This window comes from Pelmatolapia mariae, linkage group LG22 (assembly GCF_036321145.2).
Source record: "Pelmatolapia mariae isolate MD_Pm_ZW linkage group LG22, Pm_UMD_F_2, whole genome shotgun sequence".
NCBI classification, from domain to species: domain Eukaryota; kingdom Metazoa; phylum Chordata; class Actinopteri; order Cichliformes; family Cichlidae; genus Pelmatolapia; species Pelmatolapia mariae.
Window position 1 is genome coordinate 1,143,243 of NC_086245.2, and position 25,676 is coordinate 1,168,918.

The 25,676-nt window shown below is 39.3% G+C and overlaps 1 protein-coding gene and 1 long non-coding RNA gene across 3 annotated transcripts; both read right to left on the reverse strand.

The window, feature by feature from the left end:
* Window positions 1–3,695: 3,695 nt before the first annotated feature.
* LOC134619740 (uncharacterized) lies at window positions 3,696–10,830 on the reverse strand. 2 transcript variants are annotated; one of them, XR_010092040.1, is made up of 2 exons: window positions 9,777–10,830; window positions 3,696–6,323 (listed from the first exon to the last, which is right to left on the reverse strand). It is a non-coding gene; the product is annotated as an uncharacterized LOC134619740 (long non-coding RNA). The 2 variants fall into 2 exon arrangements; XR_010092039.1 differs by having other exon boundaries at window positions 9,437–10,830.
* A 2-nt stretch (window positions 10,831–10,832) lies between these two features.
* LOC134619840 (cdc42 homolog) lies at window positions 10,833–24,262 on the reverse strand. The gene is made up of 7 exons (XM_063465666.1): window positions 24,182–24,262; window positions 17,294–17,398; window positions 16,471–16,540; window positions 15,088–15,197; window positions 14,711–14,908; window positions 13,829–13,899; window positions 10,833–10,938 (listed from the first exon to the last, which is right to left on the reverse strand). Exons 1-7 carry the CDS (start codon window positions 24,260–24,262, stop codon window positions 10,833–10,835), a joined length of 741 nt encoding a protein of 246 aa, XP_063321736.1.
* Window positions 24,263–25,676: the final 1,414 nt, after the last annotated feature.

Here is a 25,676-nt window from a genome sequence, read left to right on the forward strand (position 1 = left end):
GATAAACAAAAAGTTAGAGATTAACTATTGCACTTCCAGTAATGTGTAATCAAGGTGGAGTTTAGAAACCTTTGGGTGTGGATTAGTGTGGGAATGCAAACTGCTAGTGTAATTTTTTTTTTAAATTTTAATAGAGGGACGTTACAACATGCTTGTGTTAAAGATTATTCTCTACATCAACTCTAGACAGTTTTATTACAACTGAGTTAATGATGAAATTTAATTTAAAAATTGTTGGTAATAATAACTGAATTACTTTGCACACTCATCAAGAGCAGCCAGCAAAGCAAAGAGCTCATCATTTACAGGAGCATAAAATTGTACTTATCCATGAAACTGTGGCCATAAAGATGCACAAGTGATGCTGCCAGTCATAAACAACATGGTGCTTTGGATTCAGATAGCGACACGCTGCACCAACATACTCAAGCCAAGTTAAAAGTTACCTTTTAGATGTGCATATCCTACACTCATAATTATAATTTAACTAAAAATGAAGAAAGATTAATCAACAGTATGAAAGTAAAAGTATTTTTAATGCTGAAAAAAAAATCTCAAGAAGTCAAGGAAATGCACACATTTGATCTTGATAACTGAAATATTCAAATTTTAAATCTTTACTGACATAATGCTCTTGTCATCTTTTTTAAGTATGACCTGCAAAGCAGACAACTGGCAAATAGTTTAGATGTTTTATTAAAAGAGGTATAATCAAAAGACAGGGCATGTGGACAGGTAGGCAGCAGACTGGGCAGGCACGTGAGTAAAAAAATGTGTCCCAGAAGTTGGATTCAGCTTTGAAAAATGTCAGAGACAGTCAATGGTATCAATGCCCGTATCCACAATGGTTCTGAGGAGGTCATCTGTATGATCCTCCAAGGATATGCCTCCCCAGACCATCACTGACCACTGCCAAACCATCAGGCTGGATGATGCTGCAGGCAGAAAAATGCCTACTCTGCATTTCAAGACTCTGTATGAACCTGCTCTCATCAATGATAAGAAGCCAGTGATGAATCTGATAGACTCTGGTGAATTCCAATTAAGATACATGATGTGGGACTGTGAGCACAGGTCCCACTAATGGATGTCAGACCCTTATTCCAGCAGATGGAGTCTGTTTCTGATAGTGTGCGGGCCAGAAACATCAATCAATCAATCAATCTTTATTTATAAAGCACTTTTCATACAAAAAACTGTAGCACAAAGTGCTTTACATGGTTAAAAGCAGCCCACCCCACCCCACCCCACCCCACCCTCCCACTCACTCCCCACACTCTCATTAACATAAACAGTCATGGATACACACATTCTCCCCCCCCCCCCCCACACACACACATACACACTTAAAGAGTAAAATTGGGCTGGGTACGCATTAGCCAAGTGAGGAAACACTATCACAGGGAGCCGTCTGCACCGGGAGCCGGTCACAGACCGTAGCCTCCAGGCTGGGCACGCAGCAGGAGGGAGGCTAAGAAGCTCCCCAGCCAGGCTGAGAAGACCGACAGAGCCCCAGCAGCCACGGTTGATCACAGCCCCGGTGCAGAGAGCCCCCTCCGAGGAAACACTGGAGATATGACCTAATAAGAACATATACAGTATAAAAAGATAAAAAAAAAAAATAAATAAATAAGAATGGGATACAATATAAATATAAGTATAAACAGAGTAAGAAAATAAAAAATAAATAAGAATAAAATCAATAAATATTAGGTAAAAACTAAATTAATAATATAAATAGAATAACAGGATAGAATAAATAAGCATAAAATAAATAAACGTTAGTTAAAAGCTAAATTAAAAAGGTGGGTCTTGAGCCTGTTCTTAAAAACATGAACGTTCTCTGCGGCCCTGAGCTCCTCCGGCAGGCTGTTCCACAGTCGAGGACCGAACCACTGAAAAGCTGCCTCTCCGTGAGTATGTGTCCTGACTTTAGGGACAATCAAAAGGCCAGTACCAGAGGACCTCAGGGTCCGCGAGGGTTCATATGGTAAAAGCAGATCTGAAAGATAAGAAGGCCCAAGACCATTAAGACATTTAAAAACCAATAAAAGAACTTTAAAATCGATCCTGAAACACACGGGGAGCCAATGCAGCGATTGTAAAACCGGTGTAATGTGGGCCCGCCCTCTGGTCTTCGTCAGCACACGAGCTGCAGAGTTTTGCAAAAGTTGCAAAGGTGAAATATTCTTTTTGGGGAGACCAGAGAGCAGGGCATTACAGTAATCAATGCGACTGGTAATAAAAGCATGCATCAGCATCTCCATGTTGGCCCGAGAGAGAATAGGGCGGACTCTGGCTATATTTTTTAGATGATAAAATCCAATTTTGGTTACATGTTTAATATGTGGGATAAAACCAAGCTCAGAGTCAAAAATAACACCCAGGTTTTTCACTTGTAGTGAAGGGCATAGTGAAAATGCCTGTAATTTAGACAGGAGTTTCTCTCTCTGAGCCTCAGGACCGATGATTAAAACTTCAGTTTTGTCCTGGTTAAGCTGTAAAAAGTTTTCTGCCATCCAAGATTTTATATCTAGAATACAGTTAAAAAGGGCATCCATTGGTCTGCACTCAGAAAAATTATGGTTCTTAAATGGTTCTTCAGATGTCTTCATGGTTCTTTAAAGAACCATCATACGTCAAAGAACCTTTTTATTTTGTAGATGGTTCTTCAGCTATTACAAATGGTTCTTTAAAGAACAAAAGGTTCTTTATCCTTAGCTATCTAAGTTTGATGGTGTAAAATGGCATAAATATTTATTCACTATAATGAGGTTGTGAATTATACTGTGTGTTTTGTTTGTGTGCATGTGTGTGCGAAGGGGGAGGGCGGGTTACCCTTTAAGAGCAGATTATAGGAAACTGAATATTCAAATAAAAGTTAGAAATACTTGCTTAAAAATATACTGGTGGCAGGGATGGGGGCCAAAGCCTAAAGACAAGAGCACCTCTGACCAAAAAGCTGATTTTTCTCGTTTGCACAAATTAATTCTGATTCACTAATTCTGTTCACAGCTCCAACAAAATGAGGAAGAGGAGGGAGAAACACAATTAGATTTAATTACAATTGGATGGAAGTCGAAGACAAGGAGAAGGAAGCTTAGGATGAGGAGGAAGAGAAGCAGCAGAAGCATCTTTAGGGATCTCTATGATGTCATTGAGGTTTGTTTCATTAATATTGTCCTCTCACAAAGAAAGATGACTTGTTTTAGTTCACCTACTTCCTGTATTAAATAGTTATTTGCAAAACGTTGTGGAAAACCACAGAGCAGGCACGTATAGTGCATCTGCAGGTAAATGAACATGAAATCTCTCAGACTAAAAATCTGTATTATACTTTTAGTCTTAAAAACACATGTTGTATATTTATCACCCTTATGATAAAACCCATGTCAGTCATTGGTTTATGGACTTTGTATTTTGAAGCCTCAACATTTGCTTTATTGCTATTGCTATGGTTTTTTTGTGTGAGCCTTTTGGGACCATATTAGGATGAGGGATCCGAATCTGTAGCCGTGCACACTACTGTGTCATTTAGCTTGTATACATAAGATTTGTACAGCAGATCCAAGTTGTGCCTTGAAAACAGGAAAGTCGTCTGCATAGAGGAGAACTTTAATAGCAGGCTTGTACAAAGTGAGGCTGTCAGTGGCAAGACATTTTTAAACATTGAAAGAATACAGAAACAGTCAGAGTTTTGTTCAGAGAACTACGTGCGCACGGGTGAGTGATCGGGTGATACTCACACCGAGGCTTTGCAGTCAGCTTTATTTATACATCGTAGCATTCTCTGTTTTTTCAGACTGTAACAGACAATCTGGGCATGTATGGGACACAGTGTGTGTGTGTGTGTGTGTGTGTGAGTGTATTGTCTATCTCGGGGAAAGCAGAAGCCAGTTGGGTCCTGTTTCCAAGGGTGTCTGCAAGATACTTTTACAGGAGTCAGCGATTACGGCAGGGCTCATGTGTATGTGTGTGAGAAGAAGCAAAGACAAAACATAAAGATATGTGAACACTATGTGCTTTTCAAGCCTTTCTTAACATAAGCATATGAGTATCAGGCCTTTCTTAACAGAAGTATATGAGTAAATGGAACATTATAAGGAAAACTGAGTAAATGAAACATTAAAAGGGAAAATGTATGAAAAAGGAAAAACATCATAAAATCTCAAAATCTCTTAACATTCCCTGCTGTTGTTCATATATATTTATGTACTTCAACTACTAGTTACTTGCAGAAGCATTTTCAACTAGAGTATCATTTTGTGAAAACGTACATGATCAGCTTTATTGGGTTTACACAGTTTAGTGCTTAAAAATCATCTTCTTCAACTTGTACCTCTTCTTGAGCTTGTTCATTTTGAGATAATGCAACATAAGCTTGCAATCTTACAGTAAACATTTTGCTTATCATACTCCGAATACAAGGCAGTACACATGTGGAAAATAAGCAAAGTAGCATAAGGAGCATTCCAACGAATGTTAGTCCTTTAGTGAGCAATGACTTCCACGACCCGCTAAACAGCCATGTGAGCCAGTCCTCGGTGTTGTGTGTGTAATCTTGCTGCTGTACTCGTCTGAGCTGACGTAGCGTGTTCAGTGCGTCAGACAAGTTGGTGGAATGCACATTATCAGGTGTTTTGCATTAAGAGGCATGTGCGAACAGATGTAATAGTTTCTGTCTCTTGTGGAGTTGTACACATAACGGTACCAGGCATTGTTCATCCATGGGTGGTTGTGATCTTGTGTCATGTCGTCTGGATGTATTGTGTCATGTGTCAATCTTGTCCTTCTTCTTCTGAAATCAGCGACAGCAGTCCCAACAGAATTGTGACACTGGACACCAGAACGAGTAGGGTCTTCATGATGACCGAACACACCTGGTCCTGTGAGTGAGTAGACTAGGGGCGAGAAGAACAAGGGCGGGATTTACCCAAACAGCCCTCTCTCCACCTCCCAGATCACTGACAGGCAGGGGTGCTGGCGTGTTAGTGTTGACTGTCGCTCACTTTTTTTACAGTGGCTCTGATGAATCCAGGAGGGTCGTTCAGCAATTTTGCAGGCTGTTGGTGTGGCCAGGAGGACTTGGTAGGGTCCTTCCCACCTCGGGGAGCTCCACTTTTTCCTCTGGAGCACTTTTATCAGGATCCAATCTCCTGGTTTCAACCTGGAAGAGACTGGAAGAGAATCATCTGGCAGTTGATTGTTCAAAACTATTTCTTTGTTTTCTAACAGTTTTGTCATCCATTCTGCTAGTGTTGTTTCTCTTATGGATTTGTCTATCGGTTCGCTTGTAATGGGTACTCTGCGGGTGATATGAGAAGTGATGTTTTATACTGAAGCCCAGTGCTTCAGAGACTTTTGATATCACTTCATTTACGAAGTGTGTAGCACAATAGACAATTCAATCAAGACCTTGAGCCATAAACAGACCTCACGCACAGACATTGTTTTCATAACCGGACAATTTTAGACCTTGTTCCTTAAATCTACATAAATATCCTCTGGGTGACATAAAACACATTTTAAGTAATCAATTGCTTCTCATAAAAATTATGTATTGGGATGTTTGTGTGCAGCATTTTGCATGTCAGCACAAGCATTTGCGAGCAAAGCATTCTTCATTGCATAAGCGTGTGTGTGTGCCATTTCTCCCTCTATCAACGAGTGCACATGTGTTCATGTGTATATTTCACTTCATTCTGAATCGGTGTATATAGATGTGTGTGTGTTCATCACTTTCCTGTTCTGGTGTTCTGGGTAAACCACAGCCTGAAGCGTGCCCTGGGGTCCTGCCCTCCTCCTTTTCAGTCCGCTTGCCACCATTGCTGCTGTTCAAAGTTCAGTTTGTCCTGGTTCTGACCCCAATTGGGACAGTCCTTTTCTCCAGTGTCCATGCTCACCGCAGGTGAAAACTGCATCTTCTTCTGTGTTTTGTCCATTCGACCTCAGTTGCTCCTCCTGTCTCTGGCACGCCCTTTTTGCTGCCGTGTTGGTCCATCACTGTCCTGCACAGTGTTAATGCAGAATTGTTAAGGTCAGCATTCTTTTGCTCGGCCTTACTTGTCATTCGGCTTGGCAGGCGTCTCGTCACAGCTCTGTCAGCTGAAGCTGTCTGGGAATTTTTCCCCCGTGTAGTGAAACGGGCCTTGGTTTTAACGCTCTCCGTCTCCGCTGCATAAGATCGCAGCCCTGTTGACATTTTCAGGAAATTGTTGTTGTAAGTCCAGCTGCTGCAGCATTTGGTCAGGGTCACGTCGAAGGTGGTAGAGGGGAGAGCAGGAGTCCAGGTCAGCCTCGGCTTTCAGGGCCAGCAAAGCAGCCTGTATTTAAACATAAAGAGAAGAAAAAACAAAACAAAACAAAAACAAACAGAAGTGTACGAACAGGAAAATGATGTTGTGCTGGCTGTGATACAAAGAGAGGGGAGAAACACCGGGCAGGCCCTGTGTCAGCCTTCCCCTTTTTTTCTTTTTTTTTTCCTCTTACGATGTAATCAACTGATAACCCACCAAGTTGACAGGACAACACAGGTAGATATTTAAATTCTTAAGATCATGTTTAAAAGCACAAAAAGGAATTTTCCTTCCGTCAGTAATCACATGTGTCGTTCAATCAGCAGAAAACATCTCACAATTTGACTTTTAACAACTAAAATTGTTGTTTAATCACTGGTTGGTCATACCAGTCTCTGTATTTTCTTTTTGAAGAAGTTAAATTGTTGTCCTGCAACCCAGAGGGTTTATTTGTTAGTAATAGATAAACTTCATCATTTAACAACAGGTGTATATTAATTTTTGCTGCTTTAACCTTGCTGGAAAATCTTCACGTGTTCATGAGTGTAAGCTGTGTTTTCATTGCGTTTGTAGGCAGGTTAATTTTAACTTTTCCTCAAACAAGGCATTTCTCTAACAGTTGCCCTTCACTCGCGTGTGCTAAGAAAGGCAAATGTGCTTGTAGTAGTTGTGAGATTACATTACATTATACCTGTAAACAAAATGAGTGAATCATGATACTGCTGTAGGCCACATCATACTTCTTGTTTAATCAGTATTTAGTTTCAGTTTGCATCACACCTCCCAATTGAAAGAATGTGAAAATCACCAGATCTATTAGATAGGTTTGTATTATCCTATACTGCTGATTTACTGTGAGTGAGTTACACTGTTTCATGACATTTCATAACGCTGAGTTATGAAAAGAGTATTGTGTTCAGAGAGTAGGGGCCTCCCTTTTTTCTTTCCTTTGTGATAGTAAAAAGAACAGAGCACATGCCACGGGAGCGTCACCCCCACCTTTGGTGGAGGCAGAAAAACAGGGAGCCAAGGTCATAACTCAGGCTCACAAAGAGTCAGAAAAAATGTGAATGCTTAGTTTTGTGGCTGTGGCGCATTATGTACGGCTTCTTTTCTTTTGTTTAGTAGCTTTCTGCCTTCACCTGAGAGGGTGTGCCCTAAGCATGTGACTTCAGGTCTCCATGATTGGAGTTTATTTAAAAATAAATAAGATGATTTCATTTATTGCTCGCAGATCATGCACTAGCAGTATTAGCTGTCTTCATCACTTAAACAAAACATCACTCTTTGTTTTATTATTATTATTATTACTATTATTTTAAATTCTCCTTTCTCAAAAACGGAAATGAAATTGTATTTGTTCTTTGCTGAGAAACACAAAATTACATTTCAAACAAAAAACAGACAACCCAGCTCTCAGCTGGCTCTGGGCTTATCATCATCAAGGACGCATGGTGAGAGCTACTTCAGAAGTTACAGTACTCATCACTCAGGCAACATTTCAAGAAACAAAAGAAACAACAAACAACATTCAGCACACTACACAGAGAACGACAACAAGACACAACTGAAGATGTTGTTCTTGTTTGTTCTCCTTGAATTTTAGAATAAAGTTATTACATCTGCATTAGTAAATCATATGCCTAATCATTATGTGCCACTGTGATCCACAAGTATGATCACTGATTTATTCATTTTTCAACCCAACAAAACAAAAAACAAAACAAAACAAAAACAATGACTGATGGCTTGAACGCTTTACACACGAGTCAGGATGCAAAAAGGCTGCTGCCAAAGACAAATCAGAAGCATGGGGGAAAAACTGAGCTCACAGACAGCTTCATGTTTGAGCTTTAATAGCTCTGTTTCCCTCCCTCTGATGTGTTCTTATGCAGCCCCTGCTCTAAAAAATGTGTAACCTACTCATCAGCTTAGCAGTGACCATATATTTAATTCAACTTCTCAAACCTGTAGCTTTAGCTGTTGTATACAGGGTTTGGCTTATTAGTTGTTAGTATAGGTTTGCTCTTCATCTTAACAAAAACTCATCTAAGATGACAGGTTTACAAGCAGGTCAAGCGTCTCTATGCACTTGATTAGATTTGGTATTTTCCTTATTTTCTTCATCTCATATATCATTATACTGAGTTTGAGCAAACCTTAAGCTTGATTCAGACACTTTTAACAATAGTATATTACAATATACTACTATACTACAAATATATATCGTCTATTATAATATTTCATATATATTTTATTATGTATCCATCGAGGGCTGGGGGTGATCTGCAGTTTCACCCCCACCCAAGCTGGAGACACACTTTCCTTGGCTGAACAATGACACAGCCATAATATACCTTATGGATTTTTCTTTTTCATTTGATATACTTTCGTGTGAATTATCTGGATTTATGCATTCTATTCATTCTAGGCACGTTCGTCATGCCAACTATATTTCATTGTTAATACCAGTACACAGGTTGTTATCCTTCCTATTATTAATTTGAATACATTAGATAAACTCTATTTTAATTTAACCTTTTGTTTATTCCACTTCATTCCTCTTTCCATGCTTTAAAATATTACAGCTCTTATGTACTCTTTGGTTTCTTTTAGGATTATTTTCAGTATTTATTTCCGCTTGGAGGGTTTCTTTTAATTTAGTCAATGCGGAGGGGCTACATTGTCCCTCCCATGTAGGACATTTAGTTTTCTTTTGGATTTCTCCATCTACATGCACTAATTTGTCCGGCGCCTGGACATTCTTTCTCTAACCACTGCTCGTCAGCAGCGAGTTTTGAAGCTTCGTTACCCATTTTAATTTTATTTAGTCGATACAATATTTATTAATACTGCCAGCACACACTGTGAGACGTTCTGGTACTAGAGTCAGAGGAGGTTTATCAAGTCAGCCTTCTACCCTGAACTAAATTCAGGGCGGACTTAATTTTACGCGTTGACGCGCAACCTGTTCTCCTTCTCACCATCCAGTACTCACAGGAAAACAATAGGAGTAGTGCAGGAGCCTAGAGCTCCTATTCAATGAAGCACTTACTCCTCAACAAACATTCAGCAAACAGTTAGCGCGCTTAGAGAAAATCCTATTTTTATTTGACACTCTCGTTTCTCTGGCTACCAACCTTTATTTTTGTTGCAGATTGAGCCTCTCAGGGCATGTTAATCCGTCTTACACAGGCGAGCGTGGCTACCAACCTTTTTTTATGCTGCGGATTCAGCCTCCCAGGGCGTGTTAATCCGTCTTACGCAGGCGAGCGTGAGATATACTGGCTACCAACCCTTTTTTATGTTGCGAAACAGGCCCCCACAGGGCAGGTTGTTTCGTCTTACACGGGCGAGCATATTACATAGGACACGTCTGTCCTTTTCCTTTTCGGTCCACACAGGACCCTTCTACTTCGAGCAGTGTCAGCCTAAAATCGATTATTCAACGCAAAGTGTTTCTGGCTGCTTTATATTCACCTTCAATGTTGCGCTGTGTTCTTTTTCCCGGCGTCACCGAGAACCTGGCGTCGTGGACCTGTATAAGACACTGGCCAGTAGGTGAATGTACACCCTGGGCTTTTCCTCGCTTCGCTAGAAACGGTGGTTGCAGTGCAGGTACTCACGACGTCAGGATCCGGTGGCTCCGTCTGTGAATAGTTAGATGATACAATAATATCAATAAACCATCCGGCTCGAAGGACCAATTAAATGTCAGTGGCAAGACATTTTTAAACATTGAAAGAATACAGAAACAGTCAGAGTTTTGTTCAGAGAACTACGTGCGCACGGGTGAGTGATCGGGTGATACTCACACCGAGGCTTTGCAGTCAGCTTTATTTATACATCGTAGCATTCTCTGTTTTTTCAGACTGTAACAGACAATCTGGGCATGTATGGGACACAGTGTGTGTGTGTGTGTGTGTGTGAGTGTATTGTCTATCTCGGGGAAAGCAGAAGCCAGTTGGGTCCTGTTTCCAAGGGTGTCTGCAAGATACTTTTACAGGAGTCAGCGATTACGGCAGGGCTCATGTGTATGTGTGTGAGAAGAAGCAAAGACAAAACATAAAGATATGTGAACACTATGTGCTTTTCAAGCCTTTCTTAACATAAGCATATGAGTATCAGGCCTTTCTTAACAGAAGTATATGAGTAAATGGAACATTATAAGGAAAACTGAGTAAATGAAACATTAAAAGGGAAAATGTATGAAAAAGGAAAAACATCATAAAATCTCAAAATCTCTTAACAGAGGCTTTGTGCTCACATTTGCTGCAAACACTCGTTTTAATTCTGTTACCCTGTTTTGATGCAGAATTCACTTGAAATCAGGCAAGAACTGGACTTGTTTTTTATAATGTGTTCTTGTGAATTGATTCTGTATTGCATACATTTGATTTGACTTTCTGCGAGACAACAGTCGTCCGCTGGCTAAAAAGGTTTTCCAAATACCTCCACGTGATCAAGCCTGGATTTAGAAAAGAACAGCAAAAAAATCTGCACCTCCTGCTTCACATGCAATTTATGTTTGTGTGTTCAGAGGTAGCGGCGAGAGGCGGGACCTCGACTCATCCAGCTGGAGAGCCTGATCAGGAGGCGTCGAACATTAACTCTGCTCTTCCAGGGCACCCTGCAGACTCGGCTGCTGGCAACAGCGAGGGAGTGCGGCCGTCGCTGGGATGACGTGAACGCCAAACAGGAGTCCATCACAGGTCGACTGCAGGTATGCGAGTCAGACCTTCAGAGGAGGGTTTCACTTTTCTCTCTTTTTTATAATTGACCCTTGTTTTCTCTCTCTCAGCTCCTTGTCTCAGAGTGGGAGGGATTTGAAGCACAAAGGGAGGACCTTGTTGTTTGGTTGGCTGATATGGATGTCCACCTGAGTGAGGTTGACCAGCTGACAGGAAACACCTGTGAAAAGCTGAAACAACTGCAGGGGTTGGGGTTGTTTTGATATGACATATATTTGATATGATACATACGTCAAGAGACATTATCCTAAACTGGACTAACAAAGAACCATGAGTCCAACATGAAACTTACCTTGCATAAGGTAAGGCTGAAGTTCATTGATAATTTTAATCAAAAACTTGTTGTTGAAATATTTTTACTGAACATGCAAACATCTGCTGATGAAAATGTGTTGATTTATTGGTCTGTTATGAAGCTATTGCTATTTCTAATATGTTTTATCACTTTCTGATGTTTTATTAATTAAACAATACATGTATTAATTGTTGTGTTATCTATAGATATAGTATTTACATATATTTATTTATAGTATAGTAAAAATGTTTAATTATTATTGTTTAAATGACTAATATGTGACATGTATTAGTAGTGATGTTGTGCTGAGGGTTAAAATGCCTTTTTGTCTTTTGGTATATTACGAAATGTCAATAAACCATTAATATATGTCTATGCTGTGCTCGTATTTATTTTACCCTACTCAAATTCAATTTATGATACATTTTATTTTGAAAGATTTATAATGGTTCTTTAAAGAACCATTTCAAAAAAGGTTCTTTAAAATGGTTCTTTAAAGAACCATTTTAAAAAAGGTTCTTTGAAAAACCATTAAAGGTGCCCCAAAGAACCATTTCTTGATGGTTCTTTGGGGCACCTTTAAAGGTTCTTCAATGAACCACTGAAAGAAATGGTTCTTCAAAGAACCATTGTTTGAAAGGTTCTTTGTGGCACCAAAAAAGGTTCTTCTATGGCATCAGTCTAAAGAACCACTTTTGGTTCCAGTTGGCACCTTTATTTTTCTGAGTGTGGTGTCATCAGGAGACACGGAGATGTACAGCTGAGTGTCATCAGCGTAACTGTGGAAGTTCACTCCATGCCTCCTGATGATACCGCCAAGAGGGAGCATATACAAATTAAAAAGTGCAGGGCCTAAAACCGACCCTTGAGGCACACCACATGTCATTTTATGGATTTTAGAGGAGCATGTATCCATACACACCATAAAAGTTCTGTCTGAGAGATGCAAATGAGCACCCCCTGGAGGCCATTCCTTAGGCCTCTGTCAGTGTTCCTCCTGTTATACTCACTACACTCCAGTGTCCTAATCAGGCGTCCTTATTGTTACAACCCACTGAATGCAAAGTATTATCTGAAGTGGGGTGTAACACAAAGTGAAACCCCCCAAAATTAATCACCACCTAGTTAACGTCAGTAAAACACCATTTATTTTACAATTAATGCAAACAAACCAATTAGGACCAAAATAAAACACAGGGAAGCTCTAAGCGTCAGCGTCTCCAAGGCCAAAACACAACTTTCTAGCTAAAAAAGACTACTGCTACTAAGACGACTCTGTCTATAAGATAACAAAGTACTATGGCTGAGTTCCCTGTCTATCCACAAAACAGGAGAAAATGGCTGAAAGAAAAATGGCAGAGAACCCCTACCTGCTTCCCCTGTGGATCACTAGTTACCATTGTAAAGACACACCTTTACTTGCAAATGTCCAAATTGTATTCTTGAGCAAGCATAACCCACCTCGTTAGTCTCTGGTTGTGATTGTACATGCGTTTCAGAAACACCAAAGGGTATAGAGAGCACCTAGAGGTCAGCATGCATCAATATGCCATTCTGGAGAAGCTGATCTACCTCTCCAACCTGAATGCGTTGGAAGCACCGTCTCGTGCTACCAGCAGTGACAAGGACATAAACAAAAAGTTGAACTGGAGAAAAAAATCAGTCACCAAATATAAGGACAGAGCAATGGTTTTTGGTTACTATCTGCAAAACCAGTCTCTTTTTTTCCCTTTTCCTGTTTTCCTGTTCCCTCTCCAGTGAACCTCGTGTCACTTTCATTTACACCAAAGGAAGCAAAAGTAAAGTGCATCAGCGTCCCCCCGATCCCCTTTACAGCCCATATGATCACCCCAAATCACACACTGCTTCTTTGTGTGACAGCTTTGTTAAATAAATATGTCATGTGTTGTTGTTCATCTATGGTTGTAATTAAATCATTTTAAAACCTACTAAGGAATAGATGGTTTCCTGATACATAAAAGTGAAAGAGCGTACAGTTTCCTGTTCACATGGTTGTACCTTAAACACAAGCTGCATATGAACAGGTCAATAAAAAGCTGTGGAGGCTGAGAATGATATTAGTTGAGTAGTTTATAGAAGTTTGTGTCCATTAAAAAAATGAGCGAGTGAATGACAGTAATTAATAAGCATAAAAATTACAACGTATACATAGGTTCAGAAAAAACCTAAACTACTGTATATAAAGACTTGCCTGCACTCATTAATAATAAATCTGCATAGATTATTTAAATTTATACAGTATACTTTTGTATTTGTATTTTTAGAGCATTTTCAGCTCTGCTTGCTAAATAAAGAGATATTTATATTGTTTTTGGTCTAACTAGTGTTTAGCATCCTTCCTTTGTTCACATCGAGGTTAATAATCTCTTCCAGGTCAAACCTCCAACTTCTCCAAGAGGAGGAGGATAAGGTCATCCTCTTCCTCTTGTTCTACTTCTTGTGACATCTATAGATGAGTGCAGCACTTCTTGGGTTTGGAACTCGACTTTCCCAGAGCAGCGAGGATGGCCTCTTTAAACACATCCTGCACTCCTTTCTGAGAACAAGACAGAAAGGGAAACTCAAAGTTACCAGAAGAAGAAAAAAAAACTACAAAGAAACACCAATAAAAAAAACATCAGAAAAAAATATGTATTTAGTTTGAGATGGAACAGTAAGTATAATGAGAATCAAATAAAGAACACGGCAATTGCAAGTTTTCTGTAACCCTAAATCAGATGGATGACAGTGGAGGAAAAGGGAGTCCTTTTGAGCAGGTGTAGCATGCGGGACATCAGAGGTAGCTGACAGGTACTATTTGACCTCAAAGGCTGTTTTGGTTGACCCAACTTTGCAACATTATGTGGAAAAGTTTCTCTCCCTTAACAAACCAGGGTGGTGGATCTGTTTTATAAGAAGTGGGTGTGCTCTTAGGTTAGGGGATCACACTTACTGCGTGACCGTCTATGCCTGGCACTAGAGAGGAGAGTCAATCTATAGGTTGAAACTCAAATTCATGTTGAACAATATGCTTTGTCTTGTGGTTGTGGAGCAGTGAACCAGCTCTTAATCTTCTTTATTAAGGGTAAATGAGAGTGTGCAAAACCTGCCTAAATGTTTTGTTGTCTAGATGAAGGCATTCAGTAATGCTATGGTGGTTGCAACTTTTCTAGAGTATGATTCTTGTGTTTTTCAGATGACATTTGCCTTTAATTCACATTTTTAGAAACAGATCTGCAATAGTGAAACCATGACCAGCACCTGGAAATATCAGTCTTCCGTCAGAAACCCTAAAAATCTAGACAGTGATCCATTTAGTAGTAAAAAAAACCCAAACACACACCAGCAGACTTCTTCTCTTTTTGTACCTGTGTAAGAGCTGAGCACTCCATGTATTTGACAGCTTTCAGCCTACGAGCCAGTTCCTCTCCGTCCTTGAAGGTCACAGCTTGCTCCTTTTTCTCGCCCAGCTTCTCCAGGGTGTATCTGTCATCTCTCAGATCCACCATAGTCCCGACCAGCAGGAAGGGTGTCCCCGGACAGAAGTGTGCAATCTCTGGCAACCACTGTGAAGACAAAGACAAGGTCACATAGATTAATAATTAATCATTAATTTATATATTATTATTTTAATCTAAATTACTTTTAAGTACCAAGTACTTATTTATTCTGAAAGTAAAAAGAGAGTAAAAGGCATAAATGTAGATCTTATTAGAAACAAAATGCATACACCAAGTAGACAAACCTTTTCTGTGACCATTTGAAAAGATCTGGGTAAAACGACGGAGAAACAGACGAGGAAAACGTCGGTCGCTGGGTAGCTTTGGGGTCGCAATCGGTCATAGTCCTCCTGACCTGAAGGGGGAGACACAAAAAGCCTGATCAAAAGTTAGATTAATGATATTATCTGCAGCCTTTTGTTCCATGGGGCAACAAAAGGCTGGAAAATTACATTTTTTGAAAAGAAACAGCTGGAGCAATATAAAAAGCACATTTAATAGACACATAGTTTCTCAGAATGTTCATCAATCTGAAAATTGTGGAACAATTTCACAACAATATTCCTTAATGTGAAAACTGTGTTATCTCATCATCTACAGTAGAGTGTCATCAAATGTTTAATAAAACCTGGAGTAGTCTCTCACCAAAAAGGCTGTTCCAGATTATTCCTCCCTGTTTATGTTCTTTCATCTGTTTTTTGGAAAAAGCCCCAGTGATGGAAACACCAACAGGGTTGTCTTTTATGTCCTATTGTTCCCTCCATGAGGGCTTAAATCAGTTTGATGTTTGAAGGTGCGTAATGATGTGAAATGAACACTTCGTTCAAATGTCTTGAACCTGTCAGAAAAATACATACCGCGGTAAACTACAAAAAATGTACTCAAGTGCACTAATGAAGTATTTAGACTTCTTTACTTCTCACCTCTCTTCAAAACTAAAAGTATGAGTATTACTAAAGTAATACTAAAAGTAATTTATTAACGATTCTTGTTTTATTAATGTTGTTACCATGGAAAACACTAGCCGGTATTCAGGCTGTACACGTGCCCTTTTGCAGTTGAAATTATCCACAAAGTCTGTTTGTAGTAGAAAACAAAAACATACAAACATTTATTTTCACACACAATCTTGAATTCACAGGAATTAGCCTGAATGTCCCTGTAATGCACCAGACACGGTATGAAAAGTGTTTCACTCCACAGCTAGTTAATGCCTCTCTACAGTGCAGAAGTCCAACAACCCACACTGCACGATTACTGTGTATTAAAAGAACAGTACATAAAAATTAAATAAGTGGGAAAATACTATTTAACAATAAACATTACACTAAAACAAGTTTTTAAAGCAAAATTAAATTACCCATTATCCTACACTTATCTGTATTCACAGTAATTCAACTCAAAATTATTAACAAATATACATTCTGCAAAATGCGAGTGAAGTAAGAGAAATTTACAGACCTTTATCTTATACAAATGTGTTCATTGAAATACATTTTGTAAATGACATTATAATTGCCCCTAAAGGTTTGATCTCCTGCTGCTGCTGTTACTAATATAAATATTACTTAACTGAAATTTTTAGTATTTATTAAACTGAATGTAGTTTGTTTTTTTGTTTTTTTTACCTGAAGTGTCCCAGAGTCCCAGATTGTACTCCTCACCATTCGTCACTGTAGCAGAGTAGTTATCAAACACCTGGGGGAGACAGAGGGCAAGGAGGACGTAGGTTGGTTAATAAGATCAATGCCTCAGGTCCGGGCTGTGTGGATATCTCTGTCTGCCTCTGGCTCATGGGAGCCGTTATTGTGGATTCCCACCTCCGCTTTCAACTACATTTCATGACAAAGACACAAGACACAGGCCCTTTCTGTCTGTCTCTCCTCTCACACACACACACACACACACACACACACACACACACACACACACACACACACACACACACACACACACACACACACACACACACACACACACACACACACTTTCATTTCAGGCGCTGTGTGTTTGTTTTTTCTTACAGGTGCAGCAGTTGGTGATACAGTGTGCATTTCTTTTGTACTCTATTCTTTTATTATATTTTCATCTATTGTCACCCCTTTTCCCTTTTTCCTGCTTGTCCTGCCTTACACATTGTCAAACTGTAACACATATAATATAATAACTGAAATAACAGGAATTGTAATGAATAAGAAAACAGATAAAACAAACACCTGAACGAAAGAAGCCTATGAAGAATTTATAGAGCCGATCTTGGAAAAGCAAAATTTGTTTGCACAACAGAACATTTAGATCATAATTTTGATTGCAAAAGCTGTCACACAGGACAGGATTTAAAAAAATAAAAATTATTCAAAAAATAAAATAAGATCTTGAGAAACATGAGAACGGTTGTTGACATGGACTGAATAAACTGATAAAACTGGGATTTATTAGCGCACTACTCACTGTGGGGATGTACTCAGAGGGATACGCATTGGTTACGTATGTGATGAGCATGCAGGTCTTTCCCACTGCACCGTCACCCACCACCACACACTTTATATCCTTATCCTGAGAGAAAGAAAAATAATTGAGGGAGGAAAAGAAGAAATGTTGGGAAACAAATGAACTGTGTTAGGTAAAGCAGTTTCACCCCAGTTCTTTTTATTCCTCAGGCCTCCAGAGCAGAGGTGGAGGCAGACATTTGAAACACCCGGGGCTTAGCCCTAAAGGGTAGTATGCATGTGGTTAGAAATGACTGAAAGATTAATTGGCTCTGTTTTGAGTTTTGTTCAAAAAAAAAAAAAAAGACTTCATATAGGGAAAAATATATATCACATCTGCAGGACACCTTAAGCTAGTTTTTTAATTAAGCAGCAAGGCAGAACAAAGTCAGGGCTGTATCAAGACACGAGGACTAAACCCCAATTCAACCAGACCCAGAACTGATCCAGAATTAAAACAGGACTACTACAGTTCAAAATCAGGACTACTCAGGACTTAACCAAAACAGAACCAGAATCAGAACTAGATGATAGTAGCACTAAAAATCATCATAGACCTGCACTACACTTATTTTTTAATTCTACCAAAGTAGACTATTTTAGATAAAAGTTTATATAATTATTTAGCCTTGTTGTGCAAACAAGCCTGCATAACTTAATAAATATAGAAGTTGAAAAATAACAAACCTAAAAAGAAACACTAGGTATGAGATACATGAGTACCTATGATACGGTGATACTTTTGGTAAACAACCATTTGACTAACATGTGTGTCTCACCTGCTCTTGTTCCATCTCTGTTCTGTCCTCATTCTCCATCTCCCTCTCTGCTCCTCTCTCTCCCTCTCTGCTCCTCTCTCTCCCTCTCAGCTCCTCTCTCTCCCTCTTTGTGCTGACAATCATCAAATATACAGTTGAAACCAGATATTTACAAACTCTTCAGATCAAAACACAAACACTTTTTTAATTATAACATCAAATCAGACTAAATGTTTATTTTTTTAGGTTGATAAATATAAAAAACATATTTGTTAACTTTAAGAGTAAAGACAGAAACTATCTGTATTTCTTAATTGTAAATGGCACCAAATTGTATTCAAAATTGAGCCACACTTATGGAGCTCCACAATTCTGTTCCTGGTGTTTTGGTTGATATCTCTTGATTTTCCCATGTCAAAGAAACAGGCTCTGTGTTTTGCCTTTTATGCATCCACAGGTGTGCCACCAATTTACTCACATGGACTCTACTAACCTATCAGAAGCTTCTTCAGCTCAGAATGGAATCGTCTGGAGTTTTCTTATTAATTAACAATAAACTTAGTGTATATGTACTCCTAAATTTGATGAAAGTGATAAAAAATAGACAGCTCTGTCTCTCTTTATTCTGACATTTAACTAATTCAAAAGCTAAAATATAACATAGATAAGTACATAGATAATAAATTGAGCCAAATATAAAATAGGGACACTAACTAGATGGAAAAAACAATGTTAAATAAGTGAGTTTTTAAATGGGATTTAAAATTATAAATGATTTAGCCCCTCGTTATCTTGTCGACCTCCTTAGTCTATAAGATAAGATAAGATAAGATAAGATAAGATAAGATAACTTTATTAGTCCCACAAAGGGAAACTTCATATGTCCCTGGGCGAGCCCTCAGGTCTTCAGCACAATTACTCTTGGCTTAGCCTAGATCTAGGGGTGACCGTGCTTTTGCCCTGGTTGCACCTAATCTGTGGAACAACCTTCCCATCGCTATCTGTGCGTCAGACTCCATTTTATCTTTTAAAGATGAGCAACAATATTTTAAATTCAATAGAATATTTTATGGGTAATGTTGGGTCTGTGTTTCCACATTCCCCACTAGTTTAGAGACTTATTCCTCATGAAGAACGGAAGACAAAACAGAACATCTTCAACCGGTCTTTAACTCGCTAACGAGGGAAGCTTTGGTCAGAACCAGGCGGTGGAGCAATGCTCATCACCTGTCTCTAGCCCAAATCCTTCAAAGAGTAGCTCTCCTCGCAGCTATTTATTCCCATGATAGTTACAGTTTACACAATACAACACAACACAAGCACCTCCCACCGTAAAACCCCCCAATGGTTCTAAGACAAGGCACCATGTGTGTGTATGTGTGTGCAAGATTTTGTGTGTGTGTGTGTGTGTGTGTGTGTGTGTCATGGGGGTGCGTTTGTGTGACCTCCTGCTCACCAAAAGGGTCATAAAAGCAGGAAGCTTACAACACAAGAAACAGATCTTTCAGATAGGATGTATCTACAATAAAACCTCCCCCAGCACCAAATTGGCTGGAGAGGTGGTCAGGATCAAAGGAATCTCTTTGATCCTACTGCTTGAACTAAGACTTTACAAATTTAAGAAACACACTGACAACATACACTAATTTGACTTAACAGGTAACAAATGTAAATCAATAAGAACGGGGGTGATAGAGGTATGTTTTCTGGTGCAAGTCAGGAGGCAAGCTGCAGCATTTTGGACAAGCTGGAGTCTGTGAAGGAGAGCGGCGTGAAGACCAAAGTAGAGAGAATTACAGTAATCCAATCTAGAAGTCACAAAAGCATGAATGAGATTTTCAAGATCTTTATGAGGGACATAGTGCTTAGCCTTAGCAATAAGGCACAGTTGGTAATAGTTAGATTTGATTACTGAGGACACTTGTTTGTTAAATTTAAAAGAGCTATCCAGCAGGACACCTAGGTCACTAACTGAGTCAGAGAAAGAAGTGGCAAAGGAACCAAAGGTATCAGCTAATAGACCCCAAGGGATATGGTTGCCAAACACCACAATTTTCTGTTTTCTTTTCATTCAGGATAAGGGAATTGCCTGAAAGACATTCTCTGACTTCTCTCATGCACTCGAGGAAGCAGTGCAACGAAGGAGCAATGTCGTCATTAGTGGTGCAACGGATCAAAAGTCTCACGGTTCGGATCGGATCACGTTTTTTTCGTCACGGATCGGATCAATTTTCGGATCAGCAGAAAAAAAAGAAGAAGACAAAAATTTAACTCGCCATTTACTTATTTAAGTATTTTTTGCCTATTAAAAAACATTCAACTCAAGAGTCATTCCACGCAATTATATAAAAACAAATTAAGATGCAATATAGGGCAGTACAGGGCTTTCTATCTACCACTATAATGAGCGGTCACGGTCGCGTAACTTTCTGTTGCCCTGGAGGTCCACCCATTTGTAGTTAGGGCAACACAAGATGCCTGGGACAGCTCAGCCATAAATTTAAACTTTTCCTGCTCATGCATGCTTGGAGCGATCTTGTCACTGAAGTGGACACGCAACGGGATATCATAGCGTGGCTCAAGCACGTTCATCGTAGTTTAAACTAGTGCTGTCAGCGTAAATCTCGTTAAAATGACGTTAATGCCATAACTGCAAATTTCCGTTAACTAGTTACCGCGGATCGCCCCGTGCGTGGGGCTGCACGGCGTCAATGTGTCAACTAATGCGTTGACTGGTTTAAACCCCTTGTTTTGCACAACAGAATACGGTCTCCCGTCTGCAGCTAAACACCCCAATAGCTTCTGTAATAGCTTTAGCCCGGTCCGACTGGGCAGCAAAGGGCTGCTTAAATACCGCAAACTCCGCTGCTCCTCCACTTGGACCGCTAGCACTGACCATAGCTATTGCTTGACAGACTGACCACGCGCACCATACACATAGTCTGATCTTCAGATCACGTGCGTGCCGAACCGTGGGGTGGGATCGATTCGGATTACGGATCAACCGTGCTCCATTGCACCACTAGTCGTCATCATCTAATTGAAAATATATTTATATATCAACGACATAGAGGTAATAAGAAATGTTATATTTTTCAAAGATTAAGTCTAGGGGGAGCAAATAAGTATCCATAAGTTTGGATATCGGCCTATAATTAACAAAATCACAATGGTCAAGACACCTTTTTTTAAGAGCACTATAGCATGTTTAAAAACAGAGGGAACATAGCCAGAAGACATGATGAGTTCATTAAAAATAGAATACTGGGCCCAGTTACATTAAAACCATCCTTCACAATGCGAGGCGGAAGAGGATCATATGCAGAACTAGTCATTTTAAGTTGCTTGACAATTTGCTTAAGTGTACAGAGTGACACTGGCTCAAGCACATTCTCCAGTGAGAGCAGGGCTCACCACTGGGGGGAGTGAGGATTTGAGAGACAGAATTTTATCAGTAAAGAATTTTAGAAATTGTTCACAGAGAGCTGAGGATGGGACCATCAGCACATTAGGGCAGGGATTAACCATTTAATTCAAGATTTTAAATAGCAATCGAGGGTTATGGCCATTGGTCACAATAATATCAGAGAAAAAGGCCGCTTTAGCACGTTTAGCAGCATTTGAAACTCCAAGCGGCTAGAACGCAAAGTATCAAAAGATACCTGGAGATTATCTTTCTTCCATTTCCTCTCGTTAAGTATTTAAAATACAAAATACAGTGGAACCCCGACTTACGAATACCCCATTTAACGAAAAATTCAAGTTACGAAGGCACTGAACAGCAATATTTCTGCCCGTGTTACGGCAAAATGCCCGTGTAACGAAATCCGCTGGCCCTGATTGGCTGAGCCTACAATGCCTTCCGAATCATGTGACAACCCCTTGGCTTTCGTAATTGCGCTTCGCTGTTCCACTTGAATGACGTATTGTTGTTCTAGTTAGCAATTAGCCTATAGCCTATCGTTCAGCATCGCCTCACTCAAAAGGCGCGATGGGTGCTTCGACTTACGAAAATGTTCGACTTACGAAAGACCCTTGGGAACGAATTCATTTCGTAAGTCAAGGTTCCACTGTATGAGTAACTGTATTCAGTTACAGTTACCATTCAAAAAGGTGGTATTCAGAATACAGTTACTTTGTTGAAATAAAGGGATTACATGGCGGTCTTTTCCCGTTTCATATGTTAGGCTATGCCCTCTCTAATTTTGGTCATTCCACGTTGGTGGAAACCCAAACAAAACACGCATTAAAAGGCTCTAATGTCTGTGTCTCAATCCTGCGTCTCATAATGACGTGAAGAACTATTTTTAAAAATGGCAGAGTGTTACAGGCATGGCCCTAAAGAATGTAGCCTCATGGGCAGTGTAGTCCGTGCTGCAGGGAGAATGGATTGCCATACCCATTATGTGTGTGTGAGCGAGGGAGGGAGAAAAAGGGGAGTGGAGCTGTCACTGACCAGAAACGGGAGCTGGAAGCATGTAAATATAATAATAACCACTGCAGCCAAAAGGAGAGCCTGACGAGCCCAGTTGTAAGTAAGCTATTAAGACTCGACTGTACACCGTGTTCGTGTTTTCCTCCGAAAAACAATAAGTTCCGTTGGAGCAGCCTTTCAACGCCTCTCTCTGTCTCTAGCAAGCAAAGTTGACCCAGACAACAAAGTAAAGCTAGAGGTCCCTTTACTACGGTTCGGAGCCGCAGACCTGTTTTATATACGCGCGGAATAGTTTTCTATACAAGATCGCTGCAAAAAGTGCAGCCTTACCTAATGTCAACCTGCTGTTACTCATTTTATATTAAGATTTAAAAATCTAGTTGGTATTGGTATGGCGAGTAACCTTCAGTAATAGTAATAAATCACACAGCAATAGTACATTCATGTAGTTGCATAAAAGCATGATAATAAGTAGTCCAAAGTATTCAGAATGCGTTACTCTCATTGAGTAATGTAATGGAATACGTTACAAAATACATTTTGAGGCATGTATTCCGTTTTCCTGTTTTCCTTCTCTCACCCCAACCGGTCGCAGCAGATGGCCCCGCCCCTCCCTGAGCCTGGTTCTGCCGGAGGTTTCTTCCTGTTAAAAAGGAGTTTTTCCTTCCCACTGTCGCCAAAGTGCTTGCTCATAGGGGGTCATATGATTGTTGGGTTTTTCTCTGTATTTATTATTGTGCATCTATTGTACAATATAAAGCTCCTTGAGGCGACTTTTGTTGTGATCTGGCACTATATAAATAAAATTGAATTAAATTGAATTGAATTGAATATTCTGCAATCTGTGGTGGAATACATTTTTAAAAGTAACCTTCCCAACATTGTGTGTGTGAGACAATAATGCTTATGCTAGGCCTTCAAAAGGCTGAAGTTTAGCCAGGAAAGACTCTGACATGCAGTGCATGACACCACAGTTCTTGTTGATGATGTCATCCCGCCCTTTGCACCTAACAGCAACAACTCTTCTGGGAAGGCTGAGTGTTTTTATGGGAATCTTTGATCTGCAGATAACCTTAAACATAAAGACTTTAATAAGTGAATATGTACAGAAAAATCTTAGTTTAACATTGGTTTAAGTGAATTCAGTCCTACACTTTGTGATGTCATGCCCCCACCACCTCTGGACTTTAGCTGGAAACTCTCAGACTGACACCGGCTTCATCTACAAAAGAAAACACAAACGCAAAACATCCATAAAATGCGAGCAAAGCTTAATTAAAACAGATGAACAGAGCACACTGTGTTTAGAGAGACAGACTATAATAAAAAGTGTTTAGATACTAATATAACTTATAATTTCTACAACAAGTCATTACTAGTCATACTATTAATGACTATGTGATGAGTGATAGTCTGCACATCACTGGATACACTATACTATGTTCTAAAATACATTTTACACAATTCAAATATAGAAAATAATCGAATGCTTACCTGATATATTCACAGAGAAGATCTGTGGGGCGCAGTATAGCACAGAATCTCCCCCCGATCATTTACGAATCACTTTTCAGTATCGTCAGATCTGATGTTTTACTCAGCATTGAGATTTGTTTGTTTCACCATGATTCAAATGCTGTCTACGAAGTCATCTCACTGTGCGCTGTTCGTCAGGTGCATCCAGTCGATCCTGTTCAGCGATCTGCAGCAGGGAAATGATTTTCATGACATGGCTCATGTTTAAAACCGAAACCATTTCAGTTCAATCCTAAGTGAGTCAAACCAAAAAACGCTACAAAATAATAATGTATATTTTATGTTACTGGATTATTTACTTACTTTTTGTTTTCTTTAGGAGTAGCGGTATATCCACAATGTCCGTTTTTTCAGTGTAAACTGCAGATTACGTCGCTGAGAGCGTCTACCTTACCTGGAGTGCTGGTGATATTGTGTTGCATTCAGTTGCTTCCAGTAAAATTCAACTCCTCACCTGTTGCAGAACATGTGACTGTGACTTTTGGCTTTTGACAGATGGGATAGGCTGATCCTGATTTGGATAAGTAGAAGAAAATAGATGAATCTCTCTATATAATAATATATATAATCTAATTTATTAATTCTTACCCATTTTCTGAGTTAAAAGCCCTCTATAGAATAATTCCTGCAGTGATTAATGTTTCAACTGGTAACAGGTTATTTAACTGATGATTTCTTAAACAACCATGTCTAATGCAGGATCTTTTTTTGAGTAACCAGCTCTTGAGTTCTCGAAAAGAGAACTCACTGCTGTCTAATACTGACATACTGCAAAATTAGATGGGACTCAATGACACCAGTGACCAATATTTTGTTTGTTTTTTTCAGTTTGCTCACTTATTCCAAATAATTTGTTTGTTTGAATGGCATAAAAAGGTGAATAAATATCAACAAAAAAGGTATCTACGAAGCTGAATAATTCACATGTTAATGACTTTCTTCAGTTTTTGTGCATGTGAACAACAGAAAACCACTAAAAACATTTTTCAGCTTTCTTTACTGTATCAGAAAAAAACCCCTTAAACTGTGATCAAACTACAGCTGACACAAATCCAGTGTTTCATATTGATTTTCAGAAATCAACATGAAACTACAAGGTTTTAATTTAAGATCTTCATCAACAAAGATGTGAAGGCTGCTGAGAGAAAGATGGCTCCTTTATATCCTTTAATTGCTCAGTTTTAATGATATTCCAAACAATCTCCATTTACTTGATTGAGGCTATCTCAGAGTTCAGGGGAGATTCAGGGTTTGACTGCAGGAAAAAGGCTTTAATGTTCTGTTGTATCCAGTTTTTTGTGTGAAATGTTCATGTTTCTTTTGTCTGATGCAAATTTTTTAAATTTTTGATTTGTGTCATATGAAAACATCAAGTTTGAACTTTCTCTGAAATATGAATGAAGATACTGTTAACTACTGTGTGCACCAATGCTTGTGTTGCAGCTCCTGCTGTAGGAAAGGTTTAGTTCAGCTTTGATCAATCCCAGCTTTTCATTAAGATGAATATGGTTAATTGAAAGAAACCCTGTGACCACTGAAACTAATATTATAGATGCTTTGGAGGTTTAGTGACACTACCTCAACGCAGGCTTTAAAAACATTTTTCCTGAATGTTT